At 40.5% G+C, this 26,253-nt stretch overlaps 1 protein-coding gene across 1 annotated transcript in view; it reads left to right on the top strand.

Annotated features, from left to right (window-relative positions):
• Window positions 1-26,253, top strand: part of Cpr (Cytochrome P450 reductase) — a 64,454-nt gene that overhangs the window by 35,871 nt on the left and 2,330 nt on the right. Inside the window, exons 2-13 of the mRNA XM_076189363.1 lie at window positions 2,052-2,240; window positions 8,066-8,222; window positions 10,841-11,023; window positions 11,268-11,438; window positions 14,567-14,698; window positions 14,883-15,013; window positions 15,324-15,576; window positions 16,950-17,147; window positions 20,415-20,575; window positions 21,031-21,134; window positions 24,353-24,459; window positions 25,487-25,608. Of these exons, the coding sequence (XP_076045478.1) occupies window positions 2,052-2,240; window positions 8,066-8,222; window positions 10,841-11,023; window positions 11,268-11,438; window positions 14,567-14,698; window positions 14,883-15,013; window positions 15,324-15,576; window positions 16,950-17,147; window positions 20,415-20,575; window positions 21,031-21,134; window positions 24,353-24,459; window positions 25,487-25,608 (1,908 nt within the window). The remainder of the gene's footprint in view (window positions 1-2,051; window positions 2,241-8,065; window positions 8,223-10,840; window positions 11,024-11,267; window positions 11,439-14,566; window positions 14,699-14,882; window positions 15,014-15,323; window positions 15,577-16,949; window positions 17,148-20,414; window positions 20,576-21,030; window positions 21,135-24,352; window positions 24,460-25,486; window positions 25,609-26,253) is intronic.

Here is a 26,253-nt window from a genome sequence, read left to right on the forward strand (position 1 = left end):
GACTAGAACCAGGATCCTCGAGAAACCATAGGAGACGTGATAGCGGGCGTTAGCTACAAAAGTTAACTTCTCTCCAGATGCACCAACAAACCATTTTCTCTCACCGGACAAACAAAGTAAATATTCCCCAACCATGATTAGATACCCATTGGACCACTCGCAGCCTCAAAATTAGAGGTACCAGCTGAGACCCAACCTACCCCGAATACCAAAAACGAACTCCGATACCAAACCCGTACGCATCCTTCTAGATTTCCCAGTGGCCAAGGCTAAACACATCCGTAAGCATAAACTCAAACCAAAGGGCTCCACCACCGGATCACGTCAAAACCAGACACTAATATTGTCCATCATACGTTGGAACCTGACTGTATCTGTTTACATGAAATGCAACCAGTCTTCTCGCTTAAGTTTGTACCGTATATGTCCCTCTTCTCCCAACACAGTACCACACACAACACTTGGTAACCATTAACTTTCTAAGAAAAAAGAAATCGACCAAACTATAGACACCCGTAACAAATTAGACCCACGCCACATATAAAGTTCATTTCACACGTATCGACTTTTCGCCGTGCAAGCCACGACGTCGAGCTCTCAACCTTGAGCATCTGGACGCTTTCACGCGTCATCACGACCACGTGTGACGTCGTGTCGTGGGCGGCGCATGCCGAAAAGTCAAAGGAACACAAGATGACGCGACGGCGGACCAGATTGTTCACAAGGAATCGCCGATAAGATAAGACATAATCCATAAAAAAACACGACAATTCTTCCCACCTCTTTCCCCGTCCCTCCCATTCTCCTCTCCCCCACCGAGTTTACTCTCACCCCCTCCCTCTCACTCCTTCCTTCCTTCCCTCTCCCCTCCCTGCTTCCATCTCCCCTCTTATACCTCCTCCCCTTTCCCGTCTCCCCTCACCTCCCCTCCCCTCCCTCCTCCTCCATCTCCTACCTTCCCTTTCCTCCCTTCCTCTTTCCCTCTCCCCTCCCCTCCCTTCCCTTTCCTCTCTCCCTCCTCCTCCTCTCTATTCTTCTCTCCCGTCGCCTCCCCTCTATTCTCTCTCCCGTCTCCTCCCTCCTCCCCTCTCTTCTTCCCTCCCTCCTCCCCTCTCCTCTTCCCTCCCTCCTCCCCTCTCCTCTTCCCTCCCTCCTCCCCTCTCCTCTTCCCTCCTTCCTCCCTCTTCACTCCCCTCTTTGTCTCCTTCCCGTCTCCCTCCTATTCCCCCTCCCTATTCCTCTCTCCCTTCCCCTCCATCCCCTCTCTACTCCTCTCTCCCTTCCCCACCCTCCTCCTCTCTCCCTTCCCCACCCTCCTCCCCTCTCCCTTCCCCTCCCCTCCCTCCTCCCTCCCCTCCCCTGTACCCTCCCTTACCTCCTCCCCTCTGCTTCCTTTTCCTCTTCCCTCCCCCCCTTCCCTCTTTCCTTCCCTCCCCCTCTCACTCCCTCTTTGTCCCCTCTCCCCTCCCAAACATGGAGAGGATTCTTTAATGTCTGTCTCATAGGAGCACCAAGCGTAGGTATTTGTCATTGGTTCCAATTCTAAGATTTAAAGTGAATTGATAATGGGAAAAAAATAAAAATATTTTCACACTGAATACGAACCAGATGATAAGCAGTTACCTTAAGCTGTCAAGATATGGATCTGATTGAAGTTGGTAGAAATTATTTCACTGATCTCGTACTCTATGAATGGAAGTAGAATGTATTATAGTTAAAAGTTTTAAGGTTTATTTGAAAAAATGCCTAATCAGTATACGCCAATATCAATTATTGGTCGTTTTGTTTACTTGTTTCTCTGTGTGTCTTTGCTTATTCCTTTCTGTTCTTACAACCTACCTCTTCACGAACTAAGTCTCCTATTGATGTTCTTTGCCATTGTAATCCATCATTAAATGATCATGCTCAAAATGTGTAGTGATTAGAAACATTAGATGTTATCAGAGGGAACATTAAGAGAAGAATTAGTAACTGTCCCTCATAATTTTGTTACAGACCCCCATGTATTCATACACTGGAAGCTTTATAACCTTTAATTTTTCTCCCTGCAGGACCATGGAAGTAGAAAGTATTATTGATAATACAGCAGGAGAAGCTGTTGAAGATGGAGAAGAACCGCTTATAGGAATGCTAGACATAGTTTTGCTTTTGCTTCTGGCTGGAGTGTCCGTATATTATTTTTGGTTTAAAGATCAAAACAAGCAGGACGAAGCTGCAATATTGAAGACGTTTACTATCTCGTAAGTAGCCATTTATTATTTGTATTTTTTTTTTTGCAGTAGTGATGAAATTGCAGTTGTCGTTATGTAGTTACCCTCTTAGAAAAAGACTAAGTCAAAGTTTACTTTTACTGTAACTTTTTGTGCGAGAAAAATCTATACTCCCCATTCCCCACTGCAGTACTGGAGTTGATTTTTATAACACACAAGGCAACACATTGGTGATAATCTTGTTATACATGTTTATTGATTCAATGCTATCAATTGTGTAGTACCCTGTAATTCTATTATTACTATATTACACTGTATCTTATATATATATATATATATATATGTATATATATATATATATATATATATATATATATATATATATATATATATATATATATTGCAGAAATAATCACAAAAATGTGTGACTAAATGATCATGCAGAAACCACAGGAAAAATTATGTTCGGAATACTAAAGCTTTTTGTCTATTACGACATCCTCAGAGTACAAGAAAGAGAAATAGAACACAATATTTATACAGAAATAAGAAAACTGGGGAAGGTTATAGCCACATGAAACCTTCAGACAATATACATACACACACATTCATATACACATGGAAATAATAATAGTAATAATAAAACAATAAAACAGCAAATACAAAAGAGCATAACCATGTGGCAGAAAAGTTCACAGGACATCTGGCACAATTAGGAGCCATGGTACTACTTTATTATCCTATTGATTATGAAATGATCTAAACCTAAACTCAAGTTGAATAACTTTGGTACAATATTTGCATTTTTCTAATCATGTGGTACCTTTCCTTCTTTGAGTGAGTAATCAATTATCTTATATTTTGTCTGTTAGTTCATCTATACATTCTTTTAATATCCAATTTACAATTCCATCCAGATCCTGTGATTTTCTGATGTCAAGGTTTATTATTTGGTCCCTAATTTCCTTCTGTGTCACAGTCATTTCTTCCACTGGGGGGATCTTTCTGTCCTTCATCCCAATTTTGTGTACTTTCAATTGTGAATACAGATTTAAAATGTTTGTTCATAATTTCATCTATTCCTACATCTCTATATTCATCATTCCCTTGACAGTTTCACTATCTCTTGTTTATCTTTTAATTTACCATCCACATACCTGTAGAATGGTTGAGGTTGGTCCTTGCATTTATGTATTATGTCTTTTTCATAGTTTCTCTTATTCCTGCATATTTTTATGTATTCATTTCTAAGTTTGATATATATTTGCCACTTACTAATTTTTTTTATTTTTCCCATATTCCAAGCTTTGTGTCTTCTATCTTTAGCCTCACTACATATTTTGTTGTACCAGCACTTAATGTACACCCTTTCTTGCTTCTGTTTTGGTACATATTTGTCTATTTCCTTTTTATAAATTTCTTTTAATATGTTCCATTTCTCTTCCATCTTTGTTTCTTCATTTAAGAAGTTTTCCCAATTTACAGTTTGAAAGAATTTTCTGAGACTCTTAAAATCTGTTTTGTTGTACATGAGTCTTCCTTTTCTATGTTTGTCATTTCTTCTCAAATCAATTTGTTCTTTTAGTTTGAACTTTATTAGTGTGTGGTTACTCTTCCCAATTGTTGTCTTGTATTCCATTTTATCCAGAATTTCAGGCTCTTGACATAAATAGTAAATCTAGTCTCGACCAGTCTTCATTGTTTCTATGTCTAGTAATTTCCTTTACCCATTTAGTCATTGTGTATTCAATGGTCATATCCAGTAGTATATTTCCCCCAAAGGTCTTCTCCACCTTTCACTGTCATTTCTTCCCAACATATTTCTTTTGAGTGAAAGTCACCTAATAATTACTATGTTTCCTCCTTTCAGTAATTTGATTGATACATGCTTTATGTCTTCCAACATTTTGGAATGATTATTCTGTCCAAGACTATTTTTGGGGGCACATATATTACTACAAAATTTCTACTTTTCATGTCTTTGTTTTCAACTTTTATCGTAATGTGTTTGAGATGAGGTGCCTGAGAAGTATGATAGGGATTACTAGGTTGAAAAGAGTGAGAAATGAGGTGAGGAGGAGAGCAGGGGTAGAAAGGGAGTTGGGAGATAGGGTTGATGAAAGAGTATTTGGATGGTTTGGACACATGGAAAGAATGAGTAAAGAAAGATTAGTAAAAGAGGTGTGGAAGGCAGAGGTGGAAGGAGTGAACATAAGGGGCAACCAAGGATGAAATGGATGGATGGGGTAAAAGGGGCATTGGGAAAGAGAAGAATGTCTGTTGAGGAAGAAAGGGAGAAGACAGAGGATAGGGGTGAGTGGAGAATGGTTGTGTACGGATGATGCTGCGATGTCTTCCGGAGTGGACTGCCAATGCCACCAGCCCTAACCGCCTGCCCTGCCGGAGTGGAGTACCAGCGCCGCCGCCGCTGCCTGCCGAAATGGTTCACCTCTGCCGCTGCTGCCGCCTGCTGACGTGGACCACCCCTGCTGCCTTAACCACAGCCCCAGCTGCCACTGCCTGCCGACGTGGACCACCCCTGCCACCGTTGCCCCAGCCGCAGCCGTTGTGGACCTGCCCTGCCACTGCTGCAGTCGACGTGGACCACCCCTGCCGCTGCTGCAGTCGACGTGGACCACCCCTGCCGCTGCTGCAGTCGACGTGGACCACCCCTGCCGCTGCTGCAGTCGACGTGGACCACCCCTGCCACCCCAGCTGCCGATGTGGACCATCCATGCTGTCGCAGCCCCAGCCGCCACCGCTTGCCGACATGGACCATCCTTGCTGCCGCTGCCCCAGCCACAGACGTTGTGAACCTGCCCTGCTGTTGCTCCAGTTGACGTGGACCACCCCTGCCACCCCAGCCACTGCCGCCGCCACAGAGCCGAAGCCCCAACCATTATGGACCAGCCTATTCCTACCTCACTGGACGTGGTTCCTATGCAAATACCACCCACAGACACTCCCGTCAATGGCACTCCCATTCCTACTCCTCCCAAGCACCCTTGGACTTCCAAGACTGTATCGTTTCACCAGTCACTCGGGGGGGGGGGAGTAATGTGGTAACATGCCACTACTGTAGTGTCCCCTTAATGCAAATAGCATTTTTGTAAAAAAAAAAAAAAAAAAAAAAAAAATCTGTAATTTAAAAACCATTGTGTGTGTCCATGTGAATAAAATTATATATTGTAAATAATGTTGCCACACACTAGGATGGCCCTTGTAAGGTAAAAAGCATACAAGTGTGACATTATTGTATAAATGTACATACATGCATACATATACCAAAGACTTTTTCCCACTTACAAGGGAGGTAGCCAAAAAGAAAAAGGCATAAAAACCATTCCCACCCATTCCATCCCTAAGACACTCCACTCCCCTCCACCCTCCCTCATATCTTGGCATCTCCTGGATGATGGGTCATCCCTGCATCTTGTCCACTGCCCTGGGTCAGAGGCAGTGTTGCAAGACACAACACATCCACAGGAAGGCCACTTCATTAAATTGGCGAGCCCCTCCTCTCCGTCCCCTTATGCAGAAAAGGAGAAGACGGGGAGAAATTCCTTTGGGCTGCGTCAAATTTTTCTCACACTACCTCACCCCTCATCCCCCCACCCATTCCACCTCATGCATCACAACATCATCCATATACAACCATTCTCCATTCACCCGTCTTCTGTCCTCTTCCGTCCTTCCTCAACAGACACTCCCCTCTTCCCCAAAGCCCCTTTCACCCCATCCATCCATCTCCTCCTAGGTGGCCCCCTCATGTTCGCTCCCTCCACATCTGCCTTCCATACCTCTTTTACTAGTCTTTCTTCACTCATTCTTTCCATGTGTCCAAACCATCCCAATACTCTTTCATCCACCATATCTCCCAACTCCCTTACCACCCCTGTTCTCCTCCTCACCTCCTTATTTCTCACTCTATCCAGCCTAGTAACCCCCATCAAACTTCTCAGACACCTCATCTCAAACACATTCAAACTCCTTCTCTCTTATGTTCCATGTTTCTGCCCCATACAGTGCTGTTGGCACAATCACTCTTTCATACAATCTCCTCTTAGTATCCATTCCCAAATGTCTATTCCTCATTACACTTTTTAATCCACCAAGGCATTTACTCGCTTCTCTCAATCTACATTCTACTTCCACCTCCACTCCACCCTTTCCTGCCACATTCGCACCCAAGTATCTAAAACTATCCACTTCCTCCAGTCGCTCTCCCTTAATGCTCACTTCCAGTCTGCTGCCACTTTCACCCCTTCTACATCTCATCACCTTACTTTTACCCACATTTATCTTCAACTTTCTTATTTCACACTCCCAAACTCTGTCCCTAACTTCCTCAATCCCTCTTCTGATCCTGCTACAGGCACAGTGTCGTCCACAAACAACACCTGGCTCACCTCCCACTTTTCTCCATTTTCTTTAAACATCTCCAATCCCTGACCCATCACCCTTGCATTTACCTCTTGCACCACCCCATCCATATATAAGTTGAACATCCAGGGCGACATAACACATCCCTCACGAAGTCCCACCTTTACCTCGAACCACTCTCTCCATTTCTAATACTGACACCTGCTCTACTACTCTCGTAAAAACTCTTGACAGATCATAAAAGCCTTCCTCCTATCCTATATATCTGCAAGACCTCCCATAGTTCCTTCCTGTTTACCCTGTCATAAGCCTTTTCCAGATCCATAAAAGCCCAAAAAACATCCTTACCTTTTCCTATAGCTTTCTCACATATCTGTCTTACCACAAAAATCTGATTGACACAACCTCTACCTGTCCTGACAGGGCAGGTATGAATGTACAGGTGGAAATTCAATAATAAGTCCAAAGAGATTTGGAGTTTAATTTAATCCTGTTATGGGCAATTACCATTTACCATAACATGGTAACTAACCATATCAGATGGAATGGGTGGGAGTGGATTTTATGCTTTTGTTTTTTTGGCTACTTCCCTTGTAAGGGGGAAATGACCATTGGAATGTGTATGTACTATTCATGCAGGCAAATTACACCCAAGATTGATATAGTTGTTGTTGGACTGATAGCTCACAGGAAAAGTATTTTTATTTTCCTATAGCATACAAAAGAAAGAGTGTATCTCCTCACTTTCTTTGATCCATTCGGGACTAGGGCTTACTAGAGTGTGGCCCCATGAAGTAACATATTCTAAGTGGGTAACTTTTTAAGTGTGGGTGCCAGAATCGGCTAAACATTCAATAGCAAATTTTATTGTGTGCCAACTCCTAGGGCCCAAATCTGTGACCCAGTACAACATGCAGTTACCAATGGTTATACAAAAGAAGATGGTGATTTACTATTTATATTATTATTATTGTTTTTTTTTTTAAGGTGAGCTCTGGGTGTCATATACCAGATAAAAGTCATTAGTGTGCCAAGTTTGCATGCATGCCAAGAGTTGCTCGCCCCTGGTCTAGGGTCTACAGCACTTGCCTGTAGAAACAAAAAGGCTTTATACCCTATCTCAAGCTCTCAAACCACTCTGGAGAGAGTTGGTGTGGCTCCTTTGAGTAGTGGCTATGCAGCAGGAGCTCCAACCAAGCCGTCCCAATGACTTTACAGTTTTAACAGGAGTAGAGGCAGATATTGTAACCTAGGAGGCTTATTAAGGGTTTATTAGGGGAAGAGTTTGTCATCTTTGTCCTGGGATCTACTTTATTGATATTAACAGCAGCAACAACAATAAAAAAATAACAACAATAATAACAAAAATAATACCAATAACAACAACAATATTTTATCCTGATATGACAACAACAAAGAACATAATTGTATTTCCAGTTTGTAATATTATTTTGATGTTTATAATTTGACAGGCCAACACAGATTCCTGCCCGCACTAGTGACACAGGATTCTTAGGGAAATTGAAATCGTCGGGAAAAAATGTCATAGTATTTTATGGTTCTCAAACAGGAACTGCAGAAGAATTTGCTGTAAGATTAGCAAAAGAAGCAAGTAGATATGGAATGAAGGTGAGTCACTGTTGCTATATTTGAAATGTATGTAATTTTGTATAAAGATTTTTTTAACTTTATTTTGATCTCTATTTTCTTCAGTGTTCACAGGGTTGATCAAAAGTTTTGTTGAAAACAAATATAGTAGAATCATGGGTTAGCATGGTTTATTTAATGGGTTAGTATAGTATTATTGATTACTACCTGTTTACACTACTGCACTTTTTTATGTGATGTGTACTTGCTGTGATGCATGGAAGAGGGTGAGTGGGGGATGGGGAGGGGGAGGGAATATATGTGAGTGATATTTTGATGCAGCCCTGAGGGATTTCTCCCCATCTTCTCTTTTTCTGCATGACGGAATGGAAGGGGGGTCACTTATTAAATAAAATGGCCTTATGGATGTGCTGTGTCTTGCTGCATTACTTCTGACCCAGGGCAGTGGGCAAGGTGAAGGGACAACCCATCATCCAGGAGGAGCCATAAAAAGAAGGAGGGAGGGGTGGTGAATGGGAGTAGAATATGTGGGGATGAAATGGGTGGATGCACTTGTTCCTGTGATTGATCATGGTTTGAATTCACTCTGTGACCTAACTTCTCTGTCTTCCTGTTTTCCCTCAAGTATTTTGCACACACCAATTTCTTTATCCAGTGAAGAAAAAAATTGATCCTGGACAAAAGGCCCCCATTTATATGTCATGGACTAGCCTCTGTATTTGAGTTGATGTATCAGATCTCAGCTGTGACTTGAACAGTTCCTCAATCCAGGATCTAGGGGGGAAAAGCCATTGGTACATATATGTATGTATTTACCTAATTGTATTTACTTTATTGTAATATACAGGAAAGGAACTACACTTGTAGGGTCCTATCACTTTCTGAGTGGCATATCTATCATAATTTTGAATTTGCTTTTAGCATGGGCTACATCATAGCTTTAGGTGTTCTCGTTGATACTTATACAACATACGGAAAGCTGTATTTTTTGCCATTCTGTAGACAGAGCATCTTTTTCAATTTGTTTTCATGATGTTCTCCTAACCCAAACTAAGAGATTTTCACCATTAATTGTATGTGTTACCATTTGTTATATGAACACCAATATTAAGTCACCTCATCTTTTTTCTTCCAATGATGGCAAGTCCCAATCTGAACCCATTAATGATTGTTTTTAAATAATTCACAGGACTGACACAGATCTCAATATGTGTGTATTATATTAACCATATTGTATAGATTTGTTTCAAAGCTGCTGGCTTACAGAAGAGGGAGGGCAGGGGCTGGTGAGTTGTTACCTATATCAGAAAAAAAGGGAAGAAAGTGGGAGTGTTTCACAAGTGTGTGAATTTTGGCTTGTTTTGAAGATCAGGTGTTGGCACCATGGAGAAATACCTCTGGGTGGAGGTAGGGTTAGTTTAGTTTCTCTGAGAAGTGGATTGATAACTGCTTCCTCTTGGGGTATTGTGTCTTTGGGGATCCTTCCTTGGGGATCCTTCCTCAGTCTGTTATTTGATTGTCATTACTTGAAGATGTGATTTGTTGATACTTTTATTGAGAGCATTATCTGTAGAATACATATTTATAGTGAAGGGGACTTGTTGATATTGGATAAACTCGCTATGCTGTTCCTTAAGGTGAAAGAAATTGTCTGGTACAACCATGATAATATCCAAAGTATGTTACCATTCCAAATTGTTAGCATACTTGGATGTATATATATATTAACAGCAACACTGGATTAGCCCATAACCTAAGGAAGAAATATAATATTGTTGTTTGGGTAGAGCTAGACAAGGGCAATGTATGATTAGGTATTTACCTAGTTGTATTTTACGGGACGGGAGCTTCAGTGATTGCATATGGGGCACTTTGCTTCTGTGGTCATGCCTATTCTGTTTTGGTATTGTTTTAAAACTAAATGGTGGCCAGGATGTACTTATGCTAATATGGTTATTGTTTGTTGTGGGAGAAATCTCTCTGTAGGGCTGATGCTTGGGGAAGTTTAATGGAGTAGGGCGTTTGGTGGTTGGTCTTGGAATGCTTGTATGTGTGTGTTTTGTATGAATGTGTTGCATGGTGCGGGTGATAGGCTGTTTTAGGTATCTGAGTAGAATGCCGCCTTTTCTTTCATTCAGCTGGTTGTGCAAATGATATCTGATGGGATGGATGGGTGGTACTTAGGGGTTTTACTTAGTACTGTAAAACTATCATTTTCATGTGCTACCCTGTGGGAAGGTTTTTGGTTTTTGTGTGTAGATATTTTATTGGGATGGATTTAGTACATCTTGTTATTATTCTTAATGCTTCGTTTTGTGTAGTTTGTAGGATATCTAGATTTTCCTGATTGTTGAGAACCATGCCATAGAGGCATAGTTGAGTGTAGTTCTTGTGAACTGTTTATAGATTGTGATTAGAGATTCCATGGACATGAACCAGTACTTGCTTCTAATCTTAGTATGTTTATTTTTCATATTGCATTTCACTGTAAAGTCTTTGATATATGGGTTGAAAGACATGTATCAAATGTGAAGCCTAGGATTTTGGGACTTGTCCATTGGAAAGAGTTGGCCATTCAATTTTACAGTTGGATGTTTCTTTGATTCATGGTTGATTTATGTTTTATTGTAACCAAATAGGGGATGATAGCAGACCCTGAAGAATCAGACATGAGTGAGTTGGCACAACTTTGTGAAATTAATAATCACTTGGCAATCTTCTGCATGGCTACTTATGGAGAAGGAGACCCCACAGACAACTCGCAAGAATTTTATGAGTTCCTCCAAAGTGGGGATGTTGATTTAGATGGACTAAATTATACTGTAAGTAGCACGTTACATGAATATCATAGTATATATTATATATATAAATATATATTATATATATAAATATATAATATATATATATATATAGAGGTAGGTCGACATGTTTGTAACTATATCTTTGTAATGTTGATGTATGCTTTATAATTGTTTTGAAAAAAGAATGATATATTTTCATTATTGTGTTTTGGAAATAATTGTGATTTGTGTATTCACATCTTGATATCCTCCTAAACTGGTGTAGGTATTTGGATTAGGCAACAAGACTTATGAACATTACAATGCAATGGGAAAGTATGTGGACAAGCGTCTGGAAGAGCTGGGAGCAACTCGCCTGTATGAATTAGGACTAGGTGATGATGATGCCAACATGGAAGATGACTTCATTACGTGGAAGGATTCCATGTGGCCAAGGGTAATTATGTTATTTGTAGAGCACTGTATTGTGCAACAGTAGGGTGAAAGAGACATGTTTGATTTGGAATCACTTTTGTGGCTCACCATTGTACCTCCTGCACCATCCCATCCATGTACACATTAAACAGCCATGGCAACATAACAAATTCCTGGCTAAGTCCCACCTTTACCTCAAACCACTCACTCTCTCCATTTCTAATTCTAACACAGGCTCTACTACTCTCATAAAAACTCTTCACTGCTCATAACAGCTTTCCTCCTATCCTATATATATATGTAATATCTCCCGCAGTGCCTGTCTGCCTACCATGTCATAAGCCTTTTCCAAATCCATAAAGGCCCAAAAAACATCCTTACCTTTTCCTAAAGCTTTCTCACATATCTGTCTTGCCACAAAAATCTGATCCACGCAACCTCTACCTGTCCTAACCCACACTGTTCCTCATCAGGTACTCCCTCTGTTCCTCTCCTAATCCTCTCAGTCAAAACTCCCCATAGGTCTTCTCAAGTGCACTCAACAAACTGATCCCTCCGAAACTACTACACTCACACATGTACCCTTTTCCCTTGTAAAATGGAACTATACAGGCACTCCTCCAGTCCCCTATCCTCTTTTAGACAAACATTAAACAAGCTCACCAGACAGTCCACCATCACTATATCTCCCCTTTTTAGACACTCCTCATGACACCCATTGAACCCAGGTGCCTTACCTGCTCTCATCATTTTAATCATTTTAATTACTGCTTTCACCTCATCTTTCCTTATTTCTCCTCCATTTTCCTCATTCATCACTGTCATTTTCTTAGTACTTCCCACTGCAATTACTTCCTTATCCTCCACATTTAGCAACTTCCTAAAATACGCTGCCCATCTTCCTCTTACTGCCATCACTTCCATTATCATATCTTCATCTGCACATTTTACCTTTTCTTCTCTACTTGATTCGCCTCCTCTTCCTATCTTGATATCCTTCCAAAATATCTATTTATTACTTTAAAAAAAATTCTGTCATACTCTTACCTTACCCCATTTCACATCTGCTCTCTTCTTTGCCTCCTTTATCCTATGCTTTACTTCTCTTTTCTTTGTACCTCTCATATGATTCTTTAATCCTATTTTGTAACCAGTCTGTGAATGCTTGCTTCTCTTCTACAACCTTCTTTTCTTCCTCATCCCACCACTCACTATTCTTCCTTCTATTTCCTCCCATCCTTCTTGATCCACACACCATCTTTGCACACCTTGTGACTCTCTCCTTGAACCATCCCCATTCATCCTCCATTACTAGTTCTACTCTGTCCTTCACTCCCTCCCACTTCTCTCTCAGTTTCTTCTTTTACTCCTCCTTTCCTTTCTCTTTTAAACAGTTCACTCTAAACACCTCCCCACCTTTTGTCCTTTTCCTCTTTCTCCATCTGTCCTCCACTCTCAACTTACCTTCAACCAAAAAATGATTTGATAATCCCCCATTCTCCCTCCTTAGATCATGTACATTTTACAACCAAAACTCTTCCTGCTCCTCTCCTGGTTACCACTATGTAGTCTATTAAAACCCTGTCTACTACCCTTCCACCCACCATCACTCTCCCATGTATACTTATGCTTGACTTTCTTCCTAAACGCTGTATTTGTTATCATTAACTCTCTTGATACATTACCACAGCTCTCTGTCAATTGATTAATTTTCTACCCAAGCATTAAGCTCACCCAAACAATACCATTATATTGGCATTTCTCCCTAAGTCCTCTATGCACTCATTTAAAGCTATCCAAAAAGCCTCCCTTTCCTCTACACTGTTCTCACTACCAGGCACATATGCACTTCTAAAAACCCACATCTCTCTTCCCAGTTTCACCTTCATTCACATTAACCTTGAAGAAACTGCCTTCCACTCCACTTGTTCACCTATCTCTTCACTTACTAATATAGCCACCCCTTCTCTCCCACATCATCTTTTCACTCCTAACACCCTCCCAACACTTCCAAACTCAAACTTGCCCCATTCTTTCAACTTAGTTTCACTCAGTGCAACACATTCATCTTTCTTCTCACAAACATACTGTGTATCTCTTTGCTATTACTCTCATCTGTACCACATCTATGCACATTAAAAGACCCAAACCTTAGGGTTCTAGTTGGAAAACTCCCAGACCCTCTTTTGCCTTTGCTTTATCTATTTTTATTAATCAATTAATTTTTTTTTTTTTGTTAGGAATGTCCCCTTTGGGGCTACAGGGAGTAGGATGCCTAGTCCTATTCCCGTCCTGCTTTTGTCGCCTTTTATGATTCAAGTTGGAATGTTTGGTGGCAGTATTCTTTCACCCCTACCACATGGTTCGGCAAAAAAATTAAATGAACATTCAGAGAAGTGGTACAGGACAGTATTATGAGGGGGGTGGGGTGACAGCATAATGGAGGGACAGTCACAGTATAATAAAGTATCATCATTTCTCAATGAATAGAGATTTCCTTTATCATAGACAGAATGATGTGTGGCTCTGGTCTGTAGGGGTGCCCCTAAAGTATCAGCTTCATGCTACTGAGCAGCTTTTACCACCACAATAATATGCAGCCAATACTACAATATTCCCATATATGTAATCAGTTGTGATTAAATGTAGTAGAACAGGGTGGGGGTAGGGATCCTGCTCTTTTTGTGTATCTACCCCATGTATTAATCATTTAGAGCCAGAGTCACAGGCTCAATGGCATCTTCCGGGACCCTTCTATGTCTATGTCTATATCTAATGTTTGGAAGCTCGCTGGCTGAGGAGGTTAGGGCGTAGTTACTTGCAACGAAGGTCGAGGTGAGGGCGGTTCGAATCCTGCCACCGGCGAAGTTGAACCAAGGGCATGGTTCATTAAATTCCACACTACAAAGCCCTCTGTGAGGGGCACTGTCCTAGCCCTCCGATAGGGGGGGAATGTGTGACGTTAAACCATATCAGAATCAATAAAAAAAAGAATAAAAAAAATTGACTTGGCCACTATATGGGGGATTAAAGTCTGCATGTGTATGTATTTTTCATCATGTATTGTATTTTAATATATATTTAGTATTTGTTATTTTGCGAAGTGGTATGATTTTCAGGATGATAGCATAAGATTTTTTATTCTTCTAGGTGTGTGAAGAGTTTGGTCTTGAGGGTGAAGCTGAAGATATTAATATGCGGCAATATCGGCTCATAGTTCATGACGATATTGATCCTGAACGTATATATACAGGAGAGGTCGCTCGTCTTCATTCCTTTAAGGTGTGTTCTGGGAATCAGTTGAAATTTTTATATTTCACTGTGTTTCATATTTTGTTCTACCATGGACTGGATGATGTCTGCTGAGAAATGAATTTTGTAATGAAAATATTAGCTTGTTTGTGTGGATATATGAGCAACTTGAATAAAGATGTACTTACTTATGGAACCTTTTGCCTACATAAAGAATCAACGTCCACCATTTGATGCCAAGAATCCAAAGATGGCACAAGTTTCAGTGAATAAAGAACTGCACAAGAATGGCAGCAACAGGAATTGTATGCATATTGAGCTCGATATTGAAGGATCTAGAGTTAGGTGGGTTATATTTCTTATGTGAGAAAACATGGGTAATATCCTAAACTCTATAGTTTTACCTTCATATTTCATGTTATAAGATGGAAAGCTTGATTTAGGAAGTATTATGCTAATTCATGTATTTGTTTATTGATATAGTAGAAATTGTATTCCATTTCAGAAGTGACTAGATATCCTCCTTAACATTAGTCAAGCTCCTTACATGCCAATATTTTGGTAACTGTATGCTTAGGTTACAGGACACAAATAACCTATTTTCATTTGTCTAGTTAGTCCAGAATTTCCTAATCTGTATCAATTTTCCAAACAGGTACGATGCTGGAGATCATGTAGCTGTTTACCCAGTTAACAACTCAAATCTGGTCACTCGCATTGGGGAACTGCTTGAGGTTGATCTAGATACAATTGTTACATTGACCAATGTTGATGAAGACAGTACTAAAAAACAGCCCTTCCCATGCCCCTGCTCATATCGTACAGCTCTTTTACACTATGTTGATGTTATGGCACTACCCAGAACGCATGTATTGAAGGAGCTTGCAGAATATACAACAGATAACAAGGTATAGTCATGCCACTTGATTTGCAAAGGTTTAGTGTATATTGTTTTTGTGTTCTTCTTAAGCTTAACATTAGTGATAGAGGAAGGAGTGTGGGTGGAGGTAAATTATAGAATAAAGGAAGCAAAAGAATAAGTAAATGTCTGTGGGAGAATGAACAGGTTACTTGTCATTGGTTCTTAGGGCTGGTAGATTGGGTTTTATTTGTTGATAATGTGGGTGTGTGATTTGACATGGCAACTTCCTTATTATTGGGAAAAGTTTGGTATTAGTATATTAACATCTCAATAGCAATCTGAGAGTCATTCGTGATTTGAAAAGGAGACAATATTGTTGTGGTAATTCATTCAAAGAAAGAGTATGATAGGCTAGCCTGAGGTGGTTTGGCCATGTTGAGAAATTGGATGAGTAGGCATCTTTGAAGGAATTGTGTATCAGTAGTGTTGGAAATGTGAGCATAAATGGATCAAGGAAAAGGTGGGTGGATGGGGCACTTGAGGCTATAAGGGCTCAGGATCAGGATGTCAAATGAGCAAAAATGTGCATGTGTGACAGACTGAATTGGAAAGCTAGTCAGTCAGTTTATCATCCCTGGTGTCTTGTAGAAGATTCATGGCCTTCAGGTAACTAGCAATGGCCTCTGGGCAGACCCAAAAGTTACTCAGAGGAAGAAATATTGTTGCTGTCTAGGGACTGTGTGTTGCTGGTGTAACCTAAAGCATGCTGGTCTCTTATTCACATAGTTGCAGGTTTGAATCCTGCACTTCTGTCTGATTCCAAGCAGTGACTGTTACAACAGTCCAAGTGCATAGAGTAAAGGTGATGGCCTCATCTGCAGCCGTGTGTCTTTTTGTGTAGGCTCCTCACCATCTTCTAGGGATTGTTAGTGTGGGTCATTGTAGAATGAGGTACTCTTTGTCTTGTGTGATGGTTGCATCTAGGGCATTTTGAATCTATGGCCAGTCTTATCTTGTGTTGGTACTTTTCTATTGTTGGATGGTGTCCTGAATGCAAGCTTGCCATTGGGGCTCTTAAATCACATGTGAAGGATTTTTCTGCGGGGCTGGTGTCCAGAAAGTGTTGGACTATTCGTGGAAAATTGAGTTTGGTGGTCTGTCTTGAAGAGGTTATTTTATTGATATGAGTGTATTTATCTAATTAAATCTTGCAGGAAGGGGAGCTATGTTTGTGGTGTCCTGCCTTTGTATCTTGCAGTGTCTAGTTTGCTCTTAAATTCTGTTACTCCACCTCTTGAGCATTACATTGTCCTGAAGGACAGAAATATTGGTTATTGGCATTGAGATATAATTGCTGATAGCAGTGTACAAGAAAGAAGAAATTCCCAGAACTCAATATTTCAACTTCTTTTGTTGCAGGAGAAAGAGAAGCTGTTGTTGATGAGTAGTACTACAGAAGAGGGCAAAGCAGAATATCATAAATGGATAGTTGATGATGTTCGAAGCATAGTGCACATTCTAGAAGACCTTCCATCATGTAAACCATCCTTGGACCATCTATGTGAATTGTTACCTAGATTACAGGCTCGCTACTACTCAATCTCCTCATCCTCAAAGGTAACAAAAAATGATTAGATATTTAGCTTTGGACATAACTGTTTATTAGATAGTATAAAGAATTTGAAATTTGATGTCCCTATTAGATATTTATATATTTCTTCATCCAGGTATTACCCCATGCCTAAACTATCTCAATTTTTTAACTCTTAATTTCCTCTCTCCTCTTGACATGCACCAACCATCTCAGCCTCTTATTTCTTAGCACTGTATTCAACTACATCACTCCATAGATTGCATCTTGTCACTGATTATACCATTCTTCCAAATTATCTATTCTGTATGTTGTAACAGGGATAGGTAAATGGGTACTTTCTAGTGATAGTTTTGTTAGAGAGAATAATCTCCCAGCCATACATTTTTAAAACCTGTCATCATCAGTTGAACAGGGAAGGGAGAAGGCAGGATATAGGTGTGATTGGAGAATGGATTTAAATCTATATATTAAGAGCTTTTTCCCCCTTACAAGGGAGGTAGCCAAGTCAGAGGCATGTACCTACTCCCACCCATTCCACTCCCCTCCTTTTCCACATACATACATATACCAAGGCTTCTTACAAGGGAGGTAGCCAAAAAGAAAAAGGCATAAAACCATTCCCACCCATTCCATTCCTAAATACACTCCACCCCCCTCCACCCTCCCTCTTATCTTAGTACCACCTGGGTGACGGGTCATCCCTGCACCTCGGGTCAGAAGCAGTGTCGCAAGACACAGCACATCCACAGCAAGGCCGCTTCATTAAATCAGTGGCCCCCCTCTCTGTCCCCCTCCTTTTCCAAATCCATAAAAAGCCCAAAAAACATCTTGACCTTTTCCTAAAGCTTTTTCACCAATCTGCCTTACCATAAAAATCTGATCCACTCAACCACTCCCTTTCTTAACCCACACTGTTCCTCACCAATTACTCCCTCTGTTCCTTTCCTTGTCCTCTCAGTTAAAACCCTCTCATAAGCCTTCCCAGCTACATTGAAAAAACTGAACCCCTCTTTGTAAAACTTAGAAAAAAATCCAAAACGCTAGTTGGGAAAAAATTGCAAATGATGAAACAAAGATGGAAGATAAATGGATTTTTTTTAAAGAAATATATAAGGAGGGTACAGATAACCATGTGCCTAAACAAAAACAGAAAAAGGTGTTAATAAAGTGCCAAGATAAGAGGGAGGGAAGACGGTGGAGGGGAGTGTAATATATAGGAAATGGGTGGGAATGGTTTCTATGCCTTTTTCTTTTTGGCTACCCCCCATGTTAGGGGGAAAAAGCCTTTGGTATATGTATGTATGTATAATAAAAAGTGTAGCGATGCTAAAGATAGAAGAGACAAAGCTTGGAAAAGATGGAAAAGAGGCAAAAAAGTGACTAAATGGCAAACATACATCAAACTGAAAAATGAATATGTTGACATATGCAGAGAGGAAAAAAGAAACTATGAAAAAGATATTATAGCAAAATGCAAAGATTAACCTAAACTATTTTACAGATATGTAAATGATAAACTAAAAGACAAACATGAAATAGTGAAACTGCATGAAGGAAATAAAGAATACACAGAAGATGTAGAAATGGCTGAAGTAATGATCAGACACTTTAAGTCTGTATTTACAGTTGAAAGCTCACAAAAGTGGGATGATGGTCACCAAGAAGGATCCCCCAAAATAAAAGAAATAACGGTTACATAGAAAGAAATAAGGGACCAAATAAAGAAACTCAATGTCAGAAAATCACATGGGCCAGACAGAATAGCAAACTGGATATTAAGAGAATGCATTGATGAACTCACAGATAAAATACATAAGATAATTGACTTCTCACTCAAAGAAGGAAAAGTACCACAAGACTGGAAAAATGCAAATTTTGTACCAATATATAAGGGAGGAGATAAGAAAATCCAACAAACTATAGACCAGTATCCCTTACAGGCACAATTGCAAAAATATGCAAAAGAGTTATCAAAAATAAATGGTATAAACACTTGGAAGAGAACAAAATAATAAACCCCAACCAATTTGGAGGAGGGATTGAGGAAGTTAGTGACAGAATTTGGGAGAGTTTGCGATAGAAGAAAGCTGAAGATAAATGTGGGTAAAAGTAAGGTGATGAGATGCTCAAGGGGTGAAAGTGGCAGCAGACTGGAAGTGAGCATTAAGGGAGAGCGACTGGAGGAAGTGGATAGTTTTAGATACTTGGGTGCAAATGTGGCAGAAAAAAAGGTGGAGTGGAGGTGGAGGTAGAATGTAGATTGAGAGAAGCGAGTAAATGCCTTGGTGGATTAAAAAGTGTAATGAGGAATAGACATTTGGGAATGGATGCTAAGAGGAGACTGTATGAAGGAGTGATTGTGCCAACAGCATTGTATGGGGCAGAAACATGGAACATAAGAGAGGAAGAGAGAAGGACAGAAACATGGAACATAAGAGAGGAAGAGAGAAGGAGTTTGAATGTGTTTGAGATGAGGTGTCTGAGAAGTTTGATGGGGGTTACTAGGCTAGATAGAGTGAGAAATGAGGAGGTGAGGAGGAGAACAGGGGGTGGAAAGGGAGTTGGGAGATAGGGTTGATGAAAGAGTATTAGGATGGTTTGGACACATGGAAAGAATGAGTGAAGACTAGTAAAAGAGGTATGGAAGGCAGATGTGGAGGCAGTGAACATGAGGGGACATAGGATGAGGTGGATGGATGGGGTGAAGGGAGCTTTGGGGAAGAGGGGAATGTCTGTTGAGGAAGGATGGAAGAGGACAGAAGACAGGGGTGAATGGAGAATGGTTGTATATGGATGATGTTGTGATGCATGAGGTGGAATGGGCGGGGGGATGGGGGATGAGGAAGTATGTGTGAGCAAAATTTGACACAGCCAGAAGGGATTTCTCCCTGTCCTCTCCTTTTATGCATGGGGAGGATGGAGAGGGGTGGGTCGCTGCATATATGAAGCGGCCTTGCTGTGGATGTGGTGTGTCTTGCAACACTGCTTCTGACCCAGGGCAGTGGACAAGGTGCAGGGATGACCCGTCATCCAGGAGGTGCTAAGATAAGAGGGAGGGTGGAGGGGGGTGGAGTATATTTAGGCTACCTCCCTTGTAAGGGGGAAAAAGCCTTGGTATATGTATGTATGGATAATAAAAAAAGTGGAGGATGAGGAAAGAACATTTTATTTCTTTCTTCTTTCTTTTTCAATGTTGAAGTAGTTTCTTAATGTCAACTGGTAAATCAATAGGCCTATTTTGTCCTGTGACTAGCAATCTAAATAAATTGTTCCTTTTTTTATGTTCTCAGGTGTATCCTTCATCTATTCACATCACTGCTGTTGTAGTTAAGTATGAGACCCCAACAGGCCGTACTAATCATGGAGTGGCAACAACCTGGCTACACAATATGAAGCCTAACAATGACAAGTCATACAGAGTCCCGATATTTGTTAGAAAATCTCAGTTTAGGTAGGTTGACTAAGTCAATTTCATTTGTAATTTCTTTTTGTGTATGATGTATATAAAAGATTGGGCACAGGAATTACAGGAAGTGCTGGGGTGTGGTATTGTTGTTGTCTTTAGAGGCAGAAATGCGTGTCTCCTGGAGACAGAACCATCTCCTTTCCTCACCCTTATGATGTGTGTTCTGTGGGCTGGTACCGTGTTCCTGGACAAAGCCCAAGGCCTCAACTTATGAGAAATATATATATGGGTCTGGCCAAGTGGTATTGCTGACTTTCTAAAAGCTGGAAGGCTCTTGTAAGGGGTCCCTAATACTATTGATGAATAAAGAAAAATTGCAAAGAAAGAAAAGATGATTGTCCTTGTAGTTCTTATTTGTTTGTATTTTTATTGCATGAATTCTTATATTCTTTATTGATACACTTGATTGTATTAGTAATATGATTCATTAATCTCTTCAGGTTACCTAATAAACCTCAGACACCTGTCATCATGATAGGGCCAGGGACGGGCATTGCACCTTTCAGAGGATTCTTGCAGGAGAGGAATTACATGAAGGAACAAGGTAAATGAAAATGTTATAAGTAAATTGAAATTCAATGTTCTGGTTTTAGTCCTGTATTTTTAGTGTGAAATTCTGACATGATTTTATTAGCTATTGCTTCATCGTCAGAACAGTTGCAGCACAGAAATTGTTGTTCTGGTAACTGTGTCAGAATTGTATTGACATACATATATACATATGCCAATGGCTTTTTCCCCCCTTACAAGGGAGGTAAACAAAATCAAGGCATAAATCCACTCTCACCTATTTCATCCCTGCATACTCCACTCCTGTTCACCACCATTCCCTCCCTCTTTTCTTAGCTCCTCCTGGATGATGGGTCATCCCTGCATCTTACCCACTACCCTGGGTCAGAAGCAATGCAGTAAGACACAGCACATCCACAGCAATTAATGAGCAATCCCCCCCTCAATCCCCTAGTGCAGAAAAAGAGATGGGGAGAAATCCCTTCGGGCTGCATCAAAATATCATTCACACATACTCACCTCACCCCATCCCCCATCCACTTTCTTCCATGCAACACAGCATCATCCATACACAACCATTCTCCACTTGCCCCTATCTTCTGTCTTCTTCCTTCCTCGACAGACATTCTCCTCTTTCCCAATGCCCTTTTACCCCATCCATCCATCTCATCCTTGGTCGCCCCCTCATTATCACTCCCTCCACCTCTGCCTTCCACTCCTCTTTTACTAATCTTTCTTCACTCATTCTTTCCATGTGTCCAAACCATCCCAATAATCTTTCATCAACCCTATCTCCCAACTCCCTTTCCATCCCTGGTGTCCTCTTCACCTCCTTGTTTCTCACTCTATCCAGCATATAAAACTACTTACAGGAAGAACTTGTTTTTGGAGGAAACTGACAGATGGTTAGGCAATAAACCAAATAGCTTGTTTTTTGGTAAGAGGAAAATCAACATTATGAACTTGTAATAAATAAGGTGCGATTATCACCTTTACCATTTTTGATTACTAGGGCCACTCTGTCATGCAGCATTACTTCTGACCTGGGCAGTGGAGAGGGGAGAAGGATGGCCCTTCATCTACAAGGAGCTAAGATACCAGGGAAAACAAATGCATTGTCATCAGCAAACAAGATCTTGCACACCTCCCACTTCCCTCCACTCTCTAACCATCTCTGACCCTCTGCCCATCACCCTTGCATTTACCTCCTGTACCACCCCATCCATGCACACATTGAAGAATTGTGGCAATATGGTAACATAACACAGCCCAAGCACAGCTCCAACTTCACCTCAAACCATTCACTGTCATCATTTCCAGTTCTAACACAAACCAATTTTCTAGGAACTGTGAATCTTTTGCAAGAGAGGCCTAGGACAGCAGATTCATTTATTGATTTACATGCTTACCCACTTCCATATGGTGACGCCTACGTAGGCGGCATGAGGAGCAAGTGGGTACTCGATGAGGCCAACGTCGCCATCTTGATTATATTTATTGTAGTCGTACCTACGTAATTTCGATTCTCTCTAAACTGGCTTCATCAATTTTCTATGGTTATCAAAATACACGGGTGAAAGAGAACGAACGATTGAGCACTAACTTTATTTTTTATAATGCGATTATTATGACGCAACATCGCACGTCGGGCAGCTAATGCTGCCAGACGTGCAATGTGCCCCGGAGTGAAGAGGTTAATTTTCTCTATAATTCACATCCACCTCCTCTCCATCTTTCACTGCCACATGTGACCCCATGTAGTCTCTATTTCCTCCACCTTCTCATCCTTCAAACTCATATCCAACATGCCATCATCATCACTCCTTGTGTGTCTCATCCTGCTGTTTTTGTCCACATTTGCTTTAACCTTTCTTTTCTCACACAGATTTTAACTCTCCCACCTCATTCTATCCTCAAACTCAGCTGCAAATGTAATGTCATCCACAAACATCAGCTAGCTCACCTTCCACTTCCCTCCATTCTCACTCATCATCTCCAGATCCCTACCTAGCACCCTCACATTTACCTTCCTTTAACCATTATCACATTGGGCTATTTTTTGTCCAACCTCCAATTAACTTCATCAGTACAAGTCAAATTCTCATGCACGGCATCGGATGCCTAATGCACAATGCATCACACTACTTGTGTTATGAAATATAAATTCATTGCTATATTACTCATTCTCTTTCACTGAGTAATAATAAACACAGAAAACATGATCAAACTAGTTCACAGAATTTGGGGGTGGTCACTCAGCTACAACTACAAAATAGATAATTAAGATGCCGATGCCGACATCCTTTATATCCACTTATGCCTAGTGACACCTACGTAGACATCATTGTATGGAAGAGGTTAATCAGTTGTACTGCCCACCTCCACAACTTTTTCTGCTGTAAAATCACAATGGCGAACTATTTTGTTTTTCCAACAGTTTACATAGAATGTTTGATACAAGAACATAAGAACATAAGAAATAAAGGAGACTGCAAAAGACCTTAAGGCCTACACTAGGCAGCTCCGTATCCATCACCACCTGTCATCCCCATCCATAAAGTTGTCTAATCGTTTTTTAAAACAACTGATATGTCAGAGGAGAATTATTTACCTCCAGCATATCAAATTCCTTCTAGAAAGCTGCAGGCTACAAATCTGCTCCAACAGTCTAGAGGAAAAATAGCCCATTGTGATAATACCTTTACCACCCCATCCAAATATACAATGAATGATCATGGCAACCTCGCACAACCCTGGCACAGGCCCCTTCACCTTGTACCATTTGTTCTCTCCATCCCCAACCCTTACACAATTTGTACTGCTTGTATGAAAATGTTGGGTTCCCTGCAAAGACCTGGGACAAAAAAAGAATGTAATTTATTGACAACTGGTTTATATGCATTACATCATGTTATATTTGTATTCACTTAAGTTATTGGTAATTGTTTTATTATTTCAATTGAAAGTACAAGCAATTATAATTCTGGTATGTGTTAATCTAGTGCACAGAATGCCTACTGATTTGCCCAAAGCACATTCCCATGAGACATGCAAGGAGACGTGCAAAAGATGCCAGTAGACACTATATGTTATGATACAATTTTATGCCGTTATGACATGATATGAGCATACATTATTCCACATTTTTTTTTTTCTTTTATCTTTGATGGAATCAGCCAATCTATTCATCTCACTATGAATGCTATTATATTTATCATACCCATGTAATGATGTATTTTATTGTTTAAACAGGCAAAGATGTTGGAGAGACTGTTTTGTACTTTGGCTGCCGATACAAAGCAGAAGATTTCTTGTATGAAGATGAACTACAAAACCTTGTGGATTCTGGTTTATTAACGGTATGATAACTATTTTCAGGCTTTGATTTTCATAGATTGCAGGATTTCATTATTTATTTTAAGGTTATTCTAAAATTTTATGATATCCAATAATTAAGAAAACAAAGAAAGTCAGCCTACAAACAACATTAGATAAAAGCTGAAGAATGGTAACAGGCTGAAACAAAACAACACCAATAGAATATTTAAACTCAAAAACAAAATACTGCCCCTAAACCAGGATATAAGTGATAGGTACATGAGTACCCACCTACTCCTCATATCACATCATACAAACATAATTCACAATGTGCAGTGTAAAGACAACCTCAATAGTATTCTACTCAAACATCAATAGAATACCCCCATGACCCCACAGTACATCTACACAAAAGCACCTACCCACACAGATCACAAAACAAGGACTCCATAACATATTGCAAAACTCCGTACTCCAGTAAACTTCTCCAGAAAGGACAGAGTCTACCTGGCCAGACTGCAATACACACACCATCCAGCCCTTATAAGCTACCAGAAGAGGCTGGATAACAGCATTACAGATAACTGTCCAGGCTGCAACACTTCACCCCATACTAAACACATTATGGATGACTGCATTGTACATGACAACAACAACCTGCCATGTATACCACACATAACTCCAACATAAAAACACATACACACTCACATCACTAAACAAGCCCTTCAAGACTAATTGCTAAACTTGCTTCTTAAACAACAACCCCCAGACATAAACCCTACAGGAAAAAAAACTGTGACACCTGATAACAGCGACACTGGGATGCCCATGCTCAGGACACCATCCAGCCGTTAAACAGTACCAACATAGAATAGGCCTGGCCACAGACTTAAACTGCCCCAGATGCAACCACCACAGAGGAGGACACAGAACACCTCATACAAGAGTACCCCACACTAACAGCCCCTTGACAACAACATAATAGATCTTCCCAGAGTGACAAATGGTCTGATAGATTGATTGAATGGCTGATTAGGAGTTGAATTAATGATCTATTTCTCTTTTCAGTTGCACACTGCCTTCAGCCGTGACCAACCAGAAAAGATATACGTGACACACTTGCTGGAGAATAACAAGGCTGATGTGTGGCGAATTATTGGAAAAGAAAAGGGTCATTTTTATGTATGCGGGTGAGTAAAAGTGCTCTTTCTCCTTTTCCTTTCCTCCTTCTCCCTCCCTCCCCCTTTCTTTCTCTTCCTCCCTCCCTGCTGCCCTTTCTCTCTCTTTCTCCTCCCTGTCCTTCTATCCCTGTCTCTTGTCTCTTTCTTTCTCCCTCATTCTCTCCCCCTGTCTCTCTCTCTCTCTCTTCCCCCTCTTCATTCCCTTTACTTCCCTCTCTTTCTCTTTTTCCACCCCCCCCCCCCCCCATAACACATTGAGAACAGTCTAGTATTTCATTGATATGATCTGAGAATGTTTCCAGCTACTATAGGTCAGTAGGTTTTTGGCGATTGAAACTTTGGGGAACTTAACCACTTCAGTACGACTCAAATTCTTGCATGCAGCATCGGCTGCCATATGCAATTTGCATCATACTCCTTGCATTATAAAATATAAAGTCACTGATGTATTACTCATTCTCTTTTACTCTGAGTAATAATAAACACAGAAAATGTGATCAAACCAGTTCACAGAATCCGGGGGTAACAGATGTACAATTACAACTCACCTCCCTTTCTACTCACAAAAAATATATATAATCAAGATGCCAACACCTGTGCATCCTTGTGCACCTGCTTGTACCTCATGACACCTAAATAGGCGTCATTGTACTG

Source organism: Oratosquilla oratoria, chromosome 8 (genome assembly GCF_046742065.1).
Source record: "Oratosquilla oratoria isolate Oo_2021 chromosome 8, ASM4674206v1, whole genome shotgun sequence".
Taxonomy (NCBI): domain Eukaryota; kingdom Metazoa; phylum Arthropoda; class Malacostraca; order Stomatopoda; family Squillidae; genus Oratosquilla; species Oratosquilla oratoria.